This window comes from Alosa alosa, chromosome 6 (assembly GCF_017589495.1).
Source record: "Alosa alosa isolate M-15738 ecotype Scorff River chromosome 6, AALO_Geno_1.1, whole genome shotgun sequence".
Lineage (NCBI taxonomy): Eukaryota > Metazoa > Chordata > Actinopteri > Clupeiformes > Clupeidae > Alosa > Alosa alosa.
In genome coordinates this window covers 21,656,340-21,671,563 of record NC_063194.1, presented here as the reverse complement: position 1 = coordinate 21,671,563, position 15,224 = coordinate 21,656,340, and the positions used below count along the sequence as shown (strand labels likewise).

The 15,224-nt window shown below is 43.8% G+C and overlaps 1 protein-coding gene across 1 annotated transcript in view; it reads left to right on the top strand.

Moving 5' to 3' along the window:
* Positions 1-2,324: 2,324 nt before the first annotated feature.
* Positions 2,325-15,224, top strand: part of ezh1 (enhancer of zeste 1 polycomb repressive complex 2 subunit) — a 25,183-nt gene continuing 12,283 nt past the window's right edge. The window contains exons 1-10 of the mRNA XM_048245485.1: positions 2,325-2,619; positions 4,551-4,709; positions 5,848-5,973; positions 6,554-6,676; positions 8,279-8,396; positions 8,857-9,033; positions 9,760-9,862; positions 11,273-11,376; positions 13,466-13,557; positions 14,186-14,351. Of these exons, the coding sequence (XP_048101442.1) occupies positions 4,575-4,709; positions 5,848-5,973; positions 6,554-6,676; positions 8,279-8,396; positions 8,857-9,033; positions 9,760-9,862; positions 11,273-11,376; positions 13,466-13,557; positions 14,186-14,351 (1,144 nt within the window). The 5' untranslated portion in view covers positions 2,325-2,619; positions 4,551-4,574. The remainder of the gene's footprint in view (positions 2,620-4,550; positions 4,710-5,847; positions 5,974-6,553; positions 6,677-8,278; positions 8,397-8,856; positions 9,034-9,759; positions 9,863-11,272; positions 11,377-13,465; positions 13,558-14,185; positions 14,352-15,224) is intronic.

Sequence of the window (15,224 nt, the reverse complement as noted above, 5' to 3'; positions counted from 1 at the left end):
CATTTAATTCTAAAAATCTTCAAATATATGATTTGAATAGTGACTGATAATAATCTGACTGATTATTTTACTAATTATTTAAGTCAATATTGAATAAAGTGATGGAAAGACATAGATAAACAAAAATGATATAAAAAGACAGGAAGCTATGACTGAGTATTTCAAAGTGTAAACTCAAAGTGACAGTCAAGCTTGAGGCAAGTGACTTCAGGCAAGCAGGCGCTCTCCCTTTGAAACACCAGAGGTCACCATAACACTGTCCACTCAAAGCAGTCCTACATGAAGAAGCATTATGGCGCCACCATGTGTCCGGATTGCTGCAGTGAAATTAAGTGAGGGAGATTTGTAGGCTACCAGAGTGGACAGACACATCTGACAAAAGAAATCACCAACCAAACACACTAAACCACTGTCCCCTCAAATAAATCACAAGAGAACAAACAAGAGACCTGTTTTTAAGCTCTGCTTGTTTTACCACTAATTTGTATGTTTCATGATAGGCTATTATTGCTAGGCTCTTGTTGTTATTAGGCTATTATACACAATAACTACAATTATAAGTAGGCCTATCGTAAACTATTATAGCACTGTTTATATTGTTGAATTGTCGAAATAGATTGGACTAAACAGTGGACAAAAACAAAGCATTTGCTCAAGCCATATTTATGGATGTGAAATCTGTCCTCTCCAAGTGTAAACAAAACAGACACTGTCAACTCATATAATTCTACTTGTATGTGGCTTGTCGGTCAAATATCCTTGATTAGCAGGCTATGGCCAAATTAAGAGAATGCTTGGTGGAATAACTTTTACAGGTCTGATAACAACGCCATGTTTCCACGTGTGATGGGTGAGTGGAGGATGCAATGAGAACAAAGTAAAAGATACGAAGGTGAAAGAGTTTTTTTTTTAACTATACAAGCAATTGCTCCGCTTCAACCCTCTCTGGGTCGGTTCACAACAGGGGTTCTGTGATCGTGTGGTGTGATGGTCCAGTAAAAGTAGTCGTGTCCCTGCCTGCACCCAGGGATGGATTACTGCACAGGCCTACTGGGCCCAGGCCCAGGGGCCCAAAGGGGTCAGGGGGCTCTGAAGCCCAAGCCTTTGCATGGAATCATTGCCTCAATATCAACAAATCAGGATGTAGGCTATGAATCTGATTGAATTTAGTATTGGCCATCCCCAAAATGCACCAGAATACAGGAAATCACATCAAACCAATTAAACATTTTCTGGGGGATGACCCCCAAACCCCCCCTCCCACATATACAACAATAAGTGGGGGGCCCTTAATACATCTAGGCCCAGGGGCCCGAAAGTTCATAATCCGCCCATGCCTGCACCGCCCTCTTATGCCAAATGTCCAGAATGCCAATGAGACCAGAATTCACCTGCTGAATGAGTGGTCTAGTCAGTAGGTTAAAATGTTTTTATCAGCGCCAACAGGGCTGCTGGTGATGTTTTAACTTTTTCCATGTTTTAAGGCCTAGGCCTAGTTTTACAACAAATCTCCACAATGCTACTTAAAGTTCTGGTTAGGCTACTTAAACTAAACGAAGTTCCGCTATCTAAAAGTAACTTTATTCAGTAACTTTATTTATTTTTATCACAGTACAATGAATAGCTGATGAGGATGTATGGTCCTTGCATTAGGCTACATGCCGCCCCTAGCGTGTTCTTGCGCCACCGAGGCCACGTGACAATGAAGTACCAGCGTGAACGCGCGGCCGCGGTCGCTGCGAATGCAGTTCTCGCGCAGATCATTCTCAAAGGAGACCAAGAAGGAAAACAACCATCGCGTGCTCACGCTCATCTTCTAAACAGTACAGCTAAAGTCCGACTGCTGCACACAACACCCGGAGTTAAAACGCCGAATGATTCACTTATTTTGGCTTGCCATAAACTTGCTTTCTTGTTTCTTTCTTGTTAACCGGAATTGTAGCCTCTCCTAAAAGGCAGAAATAGTAAACTAAATCAAACTCATCACTTCGTTTATTAGGTTAGCCTACTTGGTTAAGCTATTTGTAGCCTATAAAGCCTATTTGACCTGTCAATATCGATCCAATCAATGTGTTAATTTGTATTTCCCTCATTAAAAGCATGCTATTAAATTATTTAATTGCTTAAACATATTGACCACATTGGATTATTCTTATTATTATTGTTGTTGTTATTCTCCTTGTTCTTATTAGTATTAGGTTGTTATTATTATTATCATTATTATTTTACTACATGGAATGACCTCCATTGGTTAATATATATATATATATATATATATATGTGTGTGTGTGTGTGTGTGTGTGTGTTTTAATTGACACATGTGAGTCGTCCTGCTGCAGCCAAACAACCGCGAAGTGGGAGCATTATAAAGACGTCACCCCATGCTCCGACCGTGCCAGCGAAGTGCGCAGCTCTTAACTACACAACTCCAATCTCCGAATGCCTACAGACGTTACAGTTTGTCACATCGATCCTGGATGTAAGCATTCTGACACCACAATCTGCGGTGGGTCCACAGCCGGAACATATTTGCGTTGGCACAGGACATTTCTGAATCGCTCTGGGACTCGAAGTCCTGAACGGAACGTTTCAACAGCGCTCGCACGTTTTTAACAAGAGGTAGGACACGGGGCTTCTGGAGGTATTTCTAACTGCGACAGTGTATCTCTATGGCTTATGAAGAGTTTGTGCGAGTGCGCGTTAAAAGAGTGAATTATACGGTGTCCAATGTAGGTTACAATTAGAGGTTTGCTCAACTAGGCTACGAACATCCAAAATTGGTCCTTTAAACATGTCAGAATGAGATGTTGATGAAGCGAGAATAAGTGCCTTATTACACAGCACTCCTGCCCACTCGATTACGCTGGGGACAGCTTTAGACACCCAATGACTCTGCTTCAAACGATTACGAATTATTTGCCTCATAGAAGCTTCCAGACTTAATCGCACAGAGCTTATGAAATCTGGAAAAGTAAAAGCCAGCTACGCACTTATCTACACCGTTTTCATCTTGTCTCGCGGAGGCACGCCCACTTCCACTGAGCAGGGCTGAATGTGCTCGTGAGGCACGCATGTTTTTTGCCAGCGACCGAGACAGCGAGTCACACGTATGAACTGCGAGCGATAGCCCTGCTCGATTTACATGGCCAAGCAGTGTGCTAAAATATCTGCTCTGACCGTAATGCTCAAGTGAAGTATATCCGCGGGACCAGTAACGATATGTCGCAGAGGAAGTAGATGAGGGCTTTAAGCCTTTTAAAATGGGCAGAGCCCATTCTGTTTTCCTATCAACAGGGGGCAGTCCGTCACACACATGGTGAATCAACACTCTGGAATGACATGAAGTTTGAGTCATACGTTTTATAATGTGTGTGTGTCTCTCTCTCTCTCTCTCTCTCTCTGTGTGTGTGTGTGTGTGTGTGTGTGTCCTGGACTTACTGGCAGTGGTACTGTACCATTACCAGTAAGGCCTGGGTTGTAGATCATTTCTCAGAAATGAGCATTGGGATGTGAAAGGTTATGGTGTTTTTTGTGTGTGGAGGGGGATCTGTGAGGATCTGTAAATTGAAATATGAATCCTTCTGTCAAGATGTGCATTGATTATCTAGTGTGTGTGTGTTCGTCTCTTTGATCTCTCTGATTATGATAATGATGGTGGTGGTGATGATGATGGTGATGATGAGGAGGATGTTCTATGTGTTTGTGTGTGTGTGTGTGTGTGTGTGTGTGTGTGTGTGTGTGTGTGTGGGTGGGTGCGTGTGTGTGCAATGGGCATGTTTGTGTTTGTGTGTTTGAGTATGTTCGTTTTCCTGTGTGTGTGTGTGTGTGTGTGTGTGTGAACTCCTCAGACTGTATCTTATGTCTGTCTACCTGTCTGGAACTGAAGGTTTTAATAACTTATTATGATGACCTGTCTGGAACTGAATGGGGGTAGCATATTTCTAGGTAATAATACAAAACCCAAGCTAAAAGTAATGCAAATATAATACTAAAACACAAAATTAGAACTAGGCCTACTTATGTACTTTCGTCCCACTAACGAGTTTGTTTATTTGTTTCCCCAACCAGCGTGGTAAAGTGCAAGCACACCAGCACAAGATGGCTCTAGATAGGGCTGACCTCCGCTCTGTTAAGTTTAAATGGCGGATCATTCACAAGAGGATTTTGAGATGCACAGATTCCTAAATGAACGCATATCCACAGATTTTGTTAGAGTGGTGAAATACATTCACACCGCTGACATTATATTGAGGAAAAAGTATAGCCAACCAAGCTCAAGTATAGCCAACCAAGCTCAGTGTACTGTAGCCAGACGGACCTTACGTAGGCCTAAATTAGGACTTTAAAAAATATCGGCGCAAATTATCGGCCAGAATTCTGTTATCGGACCGATAATCATTTTTTCATTTTTTCACCTATCAGCTAATAATATATCGGCCGCCGATATATCGTGCATCCCTAGTTTGTGTGTGTGTGTGTGTGTGTGTGTGTGTGTGTGTGTGTAAGGTGTCCATTGATCATGAGCTGAAGTGCATGGCCTGTTTCCCCAGTGACCTGGGGCCAGCGGGAGCAGCATGGAGGAGGCGGCTGCCCAGCGCCCCCCTCTCAGCAGGCCGGGGCGTGGGCTCCAGGAGTGGAAGAGGCGGGTCAAGTCCGAGTACATGAGGTTGCGCCAGCTCAAGCGCTTCCGCAAGGCTGAGCAGGTCAAGGTGGGTAGGGGTCAGTCTCGCTACTGGACTGCTTCTTTAACCTTAACCAGAGAGGGTTAAAGCGGAGCTAGTAATCAAGGATCTTTGCCTTAACCCTACTGCTACATGACCCTTGGTATTAGTATATTAGTATCATTTAGTAATAGTTGGGTTAATAAACTGCACAGTTTGACCTGCAAGTCTTACCTTTTTGCTTCATCAGTCATATTGTTGTACAGTAATGTTCAAGCCATGTGCACTATTTATGTGTGTGAAGTCTGTTCCCTCCCACTTGATTGTAAACGAAACAGTCATAATAATAATAATAATAATAATAATAATAATAATAGATCTTATTTAAAATGCCTTTCAGGACACCCAAGGTCGCTTCACAGATAAAACAAATAGAAGAGAAAAAATATCAAAGAAGGAGAAAAATTATAAAAAATATATAGTCCATTTAGCCATATCATAGTCCATAGGCTAGTCTGAAGAGATAGGTTTTCAGTTCCTTTTTAAACTGGGCAGTGGATTCACACTGCCTGATGTCATTTGGAAGTGAGTTCCATAGCTTTGGTGCTGTGTGGGAGAACGCTCTCTCTCCCATGGTGCTGAGGTTCATCTTGGGCACCTTGAGAAGACCAGCTTATGAGGATCGCAGCGAGCGGGAAGGGGTGTAGCTCTCCAAGAGGTCGGTGATATAGTTGGGAGCAAGGTTATGCAGGGTCTTATATGTCAACAGGACTCTCTAGGTAACTGGTAACCAGTGTAGCTGCAACAGTACAGGTGTTATATGGCTTGTGGACTTTGTGCCAGTTGCTATCCTGGCTGCAGAGTCATGAATTATTTGGAGGCGGTGGAGTGATTTATGTGGAATGCCAGAGAAGATGGAGTTGCAGTAATCAATGCGGGATGTAACATAGGCGTTTACAAGTTTACAAGTACGGTCATGCTACTAACAGCATATTCAGTCCATAAGCACATAACCCTGATTGTATGATAATCATTTATTCAGCCTCCTCCTTACCTATCACTTACAAAAGACTTGTACAACATATCACTTCCTCTCATTTGACAGTGGGTATTGTGACGTTCTAGCAGACTCAATCGTTCTGTTTCTGTGTTTACCTCCCCTCCCTTCTCGCTTGTCCTCCTCTAGGCCCTGTTCCTGTCCAACCGCCAGAAGATTGAGACTAGAACCCAACTGCTGAATGAGGAGTGGTCCAAACATAGAGTCCAGTCAGTCCCCCTAGCCACTGCCACAGGGTCACTGCCCAACAAGAAGGTAACAGAGAGAGACGGATGCTTTGAGATGCTTGCGGATCATGTCACTGACACACCAAGTCAAGTCCTGCTTGTTCTTCCTGTTAAATTGATGTCTTAAAGAACACTATGGGTCCTTCCCAACATTTCAAAGTATGCTGTTATGAACAACTATTTTTGGCATAATTTTCAAATTGATTTTGACGTTTCACAACATTGCCTACAGTATTGTCAAAAATATTGGCAAGCTTTATCAATGCCAACGGGACTGTGGTAGGAAGCTTGGTATAGCTTAGAACAAATGTTCTTAAACCTGTCATATACCTGATATAATTTATGATACGATTTATATATGATTATAATCAACATGAACAACTAGTTGTATCCCTACCTGTAGTTAAATGTAACGCAGGACACTGCACCCTCACACCTTTACTCACACTGAACTGTAGCCATTACAGAGAGCAGGTCACCTTGAAATCAGTGAAATGACCATGATTATCATTATTATACAGGGACTTCCATTTACGTAAGATGATTGTTTTAAACTGTGCATCTCTTGACACAACGAAATATGACTTCTCTTTTTTGTCCAATCCCAGCTCTGCATGGTGGAGTTCAGTTTCCCCCCTTTCCAGAACCAGACTGTTGCTATGCGACCACTAACAACAGTTGCTGGGATACCATTTATGTACTCATGGTCTCCTTTGCAGCAAAACTTCATGGTGAAGAAGGCATTCAAAACCTTTTATGTTGTTATGCACAATCACACATGCACACAGTCACACACACACACACACACACCAGGGCTCCAGAGTCGACCAATTTGGTCGCAAATGCGACCAAAATTGTTAAAGGTCCCACTAAAATTTTTTTCCTGGGTCGCACTGGTGCACCTAATGTCATAAGGTTGAGCGCCTAGACTTTCCTCGCATCTGCTGTCTCTCCACGAACTTAGCGTTTGTTTTCCTTTGACTAGTGGTGTACCAATACTGCAAAGGTATCGCAATACCCTGAAATTAGAAACCTCACAATACCTAATTGTATTATATCGATATAGCCTACTTTTAAGAATGACAGTCGTGCGCTTCCCGTAGCCTATGTGTCTTTTCTCCTCACACGCACGCAGCTATGCAGCTGTCGTGATCCGAGCGAGTAGCGATGTTGATTTGCTGACTTGCACCTCTCAAGTTTGTGTTGCTAACCTACCTAGGCTATGGAATTTTCATTTAGGCCTACTGTCAGAGTTTCCCGAAATAAGCTACACAACCCATTGGCAAACTTTTACATCTTGAGAGGGTTCCTTCTAGGGAACTGTTAGCTCACGCGTCATGTCATCATTAATGTAGTGATGATTTCAACAAAATCATAGATATTAACATTGCAAGACACTTATCTCTTTTATGATCCCATAAATATTTTCTTTGACTTTTTTTAACTTTTATTTTATCAAATGACATAGAAAACATAATGAATTGCATCCATATATCCTTGGACGATGTGCGACTATTTTCCTCTAGCCTAAAACCATGAGAATGAAAGCTAATTACTTTGATGTTCTTTTTAAAGTGACAGGCACTCAATTAGACCTACACACCACCACTATAATAACATTGAAGACAACTGTAATAGTGAAGTATTCAAATTACTAAATATTTTTAGCTTTTAGTAATTATGCAGATCATACAATACTATACATTATTAACAAAATATATAACGTTTATGAATTCCAAAATATGAAATAGAAACATATGACAAGCCATCATTTTCCATGTGTGTGTGGAGGGTCAAGCAGAGACTAGGATCGCCACTGATGTGAATGATCACAGTATTCAATATTACTGATGTCATCAAAGTGGTGGAGGCTCCACATCAAATGAATACTGTCATTCCTGGTCCATGCTCTGACAACAGCTCAGACACGGAATGTATATGGAGAGCAATAAAAAGGGGACCTTGAAATTGTGACGTTAAAGGTGCCGCAATGAAAAATTTGGGTGCACCTAAATTTTGTGCTGGTGCACCTAAATAAAAAAGTTGCAACCAATGCAAAATGCTAGTCTGGACCCCTGCGCACACACACACACACACACACACACACACACACACACACACACACACACACACACACACAGACACACAAAGAGAGTGAGAGTATTGGCAATGGCCATGTTTTGTATACGGATATTCTGAATCCTCTTTTAGACATCATGCTGTCACAGTGTCTATTTTACTTTGTGTAAATCATGAAGTGTGCTTGATGACTCATTCTTTTCATCACTTTTTCACACACACACACACACACACACACATTCACACGCTGGTAGGTGGAGGACGAGACATTTCTCCATAACATCCCGTACATGGGAGATGAGGTACTAGAGCAAGACGAAGCCTTTCTAGAGGAGCTGATTGATAACTATGATGGTGTCCATGGTGACAGAGGTGAGTTGATGTGACCTCACTCCTGCTACACACACACACACACACACACACACACACACACACACACACACACACACACACACACACACACACACAGCTGCTTCCCAGCTACAGCCTATGCTAGTCACTAGTTTGCAGATACATCGGTGATTCTCTGAAGCTATGTGGCTAATAAGTTGTTAGTGACCATATGATCAGGTAGAATCAGTGGAGCATTAGAGGCTCTTTGGGAAGGTTACCTCTCAGAGCTGTAAGGTAACATCCAGTCCCCCATCACCAACCTGCCAGTCTCATCTCAGAGCTGAAGGCCCCTTTACAAACAGCAGTGAAGGCTACTTCTGTGATCAATGCAACTAGCTCTGGCTACAGGTGATAAGTGCTTTAGTAAGTTATTTCTCTCTCTTTCTCTCCCTGCATGCGTGTGTGTGTGTGTGTGTGTGTGTGTGTGTGTGTGTGCCAGAGGGTGGCTTCATCAATGACGAGATCTTTAAGGAGCTTGTGGAGGCCCTGAGCCAGTACTCTGACCATGAGGAGGAAGAGGAGGAGGCTGAGGACGGAGAGAGGAAGAGCGCAGGGGAGGAGCCCAAAGACGGACCAATCACCACGCTCGGGGGGAACACGCCGAGCCTAGCCGAAGGTGAGTGTCTAAACCCCTCTGTGTGTGGACAATTGGGGGAATTAGTGGTGTGTGATTTCAATCAGATCTTTTTGCATCCATTTGCGTTAACCTTAGAGAGGATATTAGTTTGGCAGTGTTTACGTGTGTGTGTCTGTGTGTATGTGTGTGTGTGTGTGTGTGTGTGTGTGTGTGTGTGTGTGTGTGTGTGTGTGTGTGTGTGTGGGTGGGTGTGAGTGTGTGTGAGTGTGTGTATTTCTGCGTGTGCATGTGTGTGCGTGTGTGTTAGTGTTTTTGTGTACCCAGCATTATTAAGCAGGGACTTTGTTCTGATTCCTGAATGAGGAAACCTGTTTGTCCCTGACAGACATTCAGTCGAGGTCAGGTTACAGAACAGTGTGACCTTAAATCAAACAACACACACACACACACACACACACACACACACACACACACACACACACACACACACACACACACATACACACAGACACACACACTCACACACAATCACAATCACCAGATGAAAGCACACAAAAACTTTTCCTCTAAATTGTTGCACCATTATGTGCTAGAATAATGTGACCCTGTGTGTTGTGCTGTGCTCTACTGATTGCGTTCTACTCACCTGTCAAACTCTGTAGAATAAGACATAATTCTTCTTGCAAACACTTAAATATACTGTATCTCAAATATGTGTTTGTGTTATGTGTTATATACCAGTAGTCTATGCCTTGTGTAATACAGGCTGTGAAGGCTCCAACAGTCTGAAGATGCCTCATGACAAGATCTTCACTGCCATTGCGTCCATGTTCCCCTACAAAGGAACTATGGAGGAGCTGAAACAGAAGTAAGAGCCAAAACAAATTTTTTTAATGAGAACTGATACATGTGTTATAAGGGGTGCTATATACCATTTATAAACAGTTTCGCCTGTCCATAATAAAGACTAAGCTAGAGGGCTTGTTTGCTCTGCAAGCTGCTTGACAAGTGCCAGCAGAAGAGAGATATTTAGATCAATAGAGGACCACGTGTGTAAAAGTCTGAAGAGAAAAAATGTAAGAGGAAATCATAGGGAAAAAACAGGCGTTTTCTATGGGTTGATAACGCCAAAATAGAGTAGTAATGCACCCGAATCTGAATATGTTCTTCGGATAAGCACAAATAATGAGACCTAAACAGATACTGATTCTACCCAAATATACAAGTTTTTCAGAAACAAACAGTCAATTCAATGGCCGGCTGTGCATTAACAACTGTGCAAATCAATGCATGGATGGCCACAAGTGAAGATACTGGTTTGCAGTGACGGACTTCACAAATTAGATCAGCATACGTCACCTTAAAAGAGAGATTGTTACATTCTAAACTGAAGTTTGCCCATGATTTTCTACTTCAGCATGGCATACTCACAGAAAGGTTGAGGAGGCTTTTCCTTGTATAGATGTCCTTCATTCAACCCCATAGCTCTATGCAGACAACAGTAGGTCAAGTGACAGCTACACTTAATCAGTTAAAATGTAAAGCTTTTAATGCCCGCTGTGAGGGAGGGCGTGAGCGCAGCCCTATGATGCCTCTTATATACCCTATGTGGCCGACGGACACCAAGTGTCTCCAAATTCATACCCATTCTTGTCTGAAAATACGAATCATACAGATATCACAAGCATAGAAAACAGTAGGTCAGGTGACAGCTACACTAAATAAGTCAATTTAAAGCTTTTAGTGTCCGTTGTAAGGGAGGGCATGAGCCTAGCCCTTTGTAGCCTGTTATTAAATGTACCTTGGCAGCGGCTTCTGGCGTGTTGGTCATCTGTTAGCATACTTTAGTAAGACAGTGGTCATGCCATTATCTTGACATCAGTAACCTGCCGAGTCTGAAGTAAAATAATACTTAAACTTGTTGAGTAGGCCTAATTGCATTAAGATGTTTATTAATTGTACCCATACACTAAGAAGAGTGCTCTTTAGATTTAGACAATTTCATTTACCAAAGGAATGTTATAGTTCAAAAACAAATGTGAAGGTTCTTTGAAAGAAAGATTCCTATCGGAATACAGATTGAGATGGAGATCATTTTGCTGGTTGAAAAGGTACAGACACAGATAGAGATAGTGATGTCCCTGTGCACCCCGAGTAGCTTGACAGCTAACAAGCAGGTTTCACATTTTTTATTTCCTCCCACACATGTGCACACACACACACACACACACACACACACACACACACACACACACACACACACACATACGCACGGCAGGTACAAAGACCTCTTGGAACCGCCAAGTCCAGTAAAGTGCCCTGCCCCCCAAACATGGGCGCTGTGCCACCCCAAACATGGGCCGGTCCACTGCTTTCTCCACCGTGAAGTCCCTCGGTCCAGCCCTCTCTCTGTCCTTCTGTCAGAGGTCCTCTTGCTCCCCGGCACTCCTTCCCCCCTGTGTGTTCTGTAGATGGGGCTGCTTTTCTGCTCATTTTACCCCACACCCGTAGAAATGGGATTAAACCTATAAGTCTTCACAGCTTCAAAATATGACTGCTCTCTTTACCACCCGCCTCACTTTTGAGATTTCACAGACAAATTTTCTCCTTGCCAGGTCTGCCTTCCTGAGGTGTGACCAGTCTTTCTGAGCTGCTTCCCCCGTCTCCTTGTTTTATATTTAGATCCCTTTCCTTTGTGTCTTGGCTGGTTTCTCTATGCCGTGTCCTACATTACAGATAAAGACCACTCAGTCACTCTGCTGTCACCATAGCCTCAGATGCTCTGCGCTGAGTCCTGTTCCCATTACATCCTCTCTCCTCTGTGTGTTTGCTTGGGAACTTGTGTTGTTCTGGTATCACACTGGTGCCTTTCCTTCCTTTCCAAAATGTCTTTCCTGGCTGTCAGTCCCTCCAGCTGTTTAGTATTTATCTGTATTCTTTATATAGTGTATTCTCTCTCTCTCTCTTTCTCTCTCCTCTGTCTCTCTCCTCTCTCCTTGTGTCTGTCTGTCTGTCTCTGTCTCTCTCTCCTCTCTGTCTCTCTCTCTCTCTGTCCTTGTGTCTGTCCTTGTCTCTGTCTGTCTCTCTCTCTCTCTCTCTGTCTCTCTCTCTCTCTCCTTGTGTCTGTCTGTCTGTCTCTCTCTCTCTCTCTCTCTCTCTCTCCTCTCTGTCTCTCTCTCTCTCCTTGTGTCTGTCTGTCTGTCTCTCTCTCTCTCTCTCTCTCTCTCTGTCTCTCTCTCTCTCTCTGCCTGTCCCTCTCTCTGTCCTTCTGCCCAGTGCAGGTCTCTCTTGGCTCCCCCTGCACAGCTGTCTTCCCACTGTGTGTTCTGTAGATGGGGCTGCTCTCTCTACTGAAAGTAGTAGTTCTCATTTTTACCCCACACCCGAAATGGGATTGCCTATAAGTCCGGCTTCACAGCTTCAAATATGACTGCTCTTTTACCACCCGCCTCACTTTGAGAGATTTCACAGACAAATTTTCTCCTTGCCAGGTCTGCTCTTATTGGTTCAGGTGTGACCAGAAGTCTTTTCTGAGCTGCTTCCCCCGTCTCCTTGTTTTATATTTAGATCCCTTTCCTTTGTGTCTTGGCTGGTTTCTCTATGCCGTGTCCTACATTACAGATAAAGACCACTCAGTCACTCTGCTGTCACCATAGCCTCAGATGCTCTGCGCTGAGTCCTGTTCCATTACATCCTCTCTCCTCTGTGTGTTTGCTTCGAGAACTTGTGTTGTTCTGGTATCACACTGGTGCCTTTCCTTCCTTTCCAAATGTCTTTCCTGGCTGTCAGTCCCTCCAGCTGTTTAGTATTTATCTGTATTCTTTCAGTGTATTCTCTCTCTCTCTTTCTCTCTCCTCTGTCTCTCTCACTCTCCTTGTGTCTGTCTGTCTCTCTCTCTCTCTCTCTCTGTCTCTCTCTCCTTGTGTCTGTCTGTCTCTCTCTCTCTCTCTCTCTCCTCTCTGTCTCTCTCTCTCTCCTTGTGTCTGTCTGTCTGTCTCTCTCTCTCTCTCTCTCTCTCTCTCTCTCTGTGTCTCTCTCTCTCTCTGCCTGTCATACTGATGCAGCCTCATCTGTTCTCTATTTCAGTATTTTTTTGATCTTCTCTTATCTGCTCCTCCATACTGATTTTTCTTCGGCCCATTAAATCTTTTAATGTGTTTTTACTTCAACAGTTATCATTCAGTGAAAAGCCGTGGCCCAGAAGACAATGTTTAATGACTGTGATAAATTGGGACAAATGAATACAATAATCAGTTTTGCTGCAATGGTACTTTTGCACCACACAGTACACAGTGTTTGTATGTACAGTAGATTGTATCTCATATAGTCCATCACTACATAGAAATCAAACACCATGCTGGGTACCCCTTTGAAGTACATGCTTACAGTATATATATATATGTGTGTGTGTGTGTGTGTGTGTGTGTGTGTGTGTGTGTGTGTGTGTGTGTGTGTCTTTGTGTGCTCTCAGCCTTCCATGCCTCACCCAATGTTTACAAGAGAAAGAGCAAAGAGATCCGCATGGAGACAGAGCCGTGTGGGTTGGAGTGTTTCCTTCTGCAGGTGTGCAGCACACACACACACACACACACACACACACACACACACACACACACACACACACACACACACACACACACACACCACAAACGACACACACCAACCAACAACAACACAGCACACACACATATGACACAACCACACAGGACACACACCAACCAACAACAACAGAGCACACACACACACACACACACACGAGACAACCACACAGGACACACACCAACCAACAATAACACAGCACACACACACGACACAACCACACAGGACACACACCAACCAACAATAACACACCACACACACACGACACAACCACACAGGACACACACCAACCAACAATAACACAGCATACACACACGACACAACCACACAGAACACACACCAACGAACAGCAACACAGCACAAACAGACCAGGTGACTATTCCAACACCGACCACAGTCTGCAGTCTAAAGACAACACACAGCAAACCTGCAACATTCAACAGCCCCACTACAGATGGCATACAGCGCATTCAGAGGGTCACCAGTGAAATCATGAACATGCATTTACAATATTGTGGTCACTACCTCAGCCCTACACACCCTAATGCTCTTTCTCTCTCTCTCTCTCTCTCTTTCTCTCTTTCTCTGTTAGAAAGGGGCAAAGGAGTTTGCTGACCAGCACATGTTGAAATCGCAGCGATCGCGCCGCCACCGCCGCCGGCAGCCCCGTGCCTCTGTGTCTGATGTTCCTGCATCCTCCGGCTTGGCGGAGGAGAGCAAAGACGGGGACAGTGACCACGAGACGACCAGCTCCTCAGGTGAGCCAAGAGAACTGTCTCTCACACACTTAGAGATGACCAGCTCCTCAGGTGAGCCAAGAGAACTGTCTCTCACACACTTAGAGATAGGGATGGCACGGTTTTTGAAAAATGCTCCGAACCGTGCGGATAGCATGTCACGGTTCGGAGTGTGTGTTCGTCGTACGGTCCTACGGTTCAGGCTAGTTATGGCATGCGCAATTGATTCCCATGTGACAATGTGTTTCCCTTTTATTGAGAGTAGGAGTATAGTTTTGAGTGCTGCGCCACGACTGGAGTCTTTAGAAATGGCAAGTCACGAGACAAAGACTGCCGGAGTTGCAGGATGCGCCAGCCTCTTATAGGTCTGGTGTGTGGGAACATTTCGGATTTGAGGTTACCTATGATGATAGAGGAGTTAAGACGACAGAAAAGACTGCGACTGTGTGCAAACATTGTGCAACACGGGTTCAGTATGCTCTTGGCGACACTTCGAACATGCTAGGTCATATGAAAAAACGTCACCCCAATGTGTCTGTAGACAGTTTAAGGAAGAAAGAGCCGCAGGCTACCCAACAACTTCTGTCCTCAGCATTTAAGCAGCCTCTCAGTGATAACTCGGCCAGGGCAATGGCCATAACGAAAGCAATCGGGATGTTTATTGCAAAAGATATGATGCCATATAGTGTGATTGAGGGTGAAGGATTTAGTCAGTTGATGAAAATACTTCGAGCCCCGCTACAACATTCCCTCCTGCCGACGCCCGGCACCTCTGTAGTTCAAAACTATCTGACGAGACCGCGAGAAAAACTTGTCAAAGAATTGTCCGACCACGCCCACGTAGCTCTCCACCGATGGATTGCATTTATTGATAGCCACTAGCCAGCATGTTTT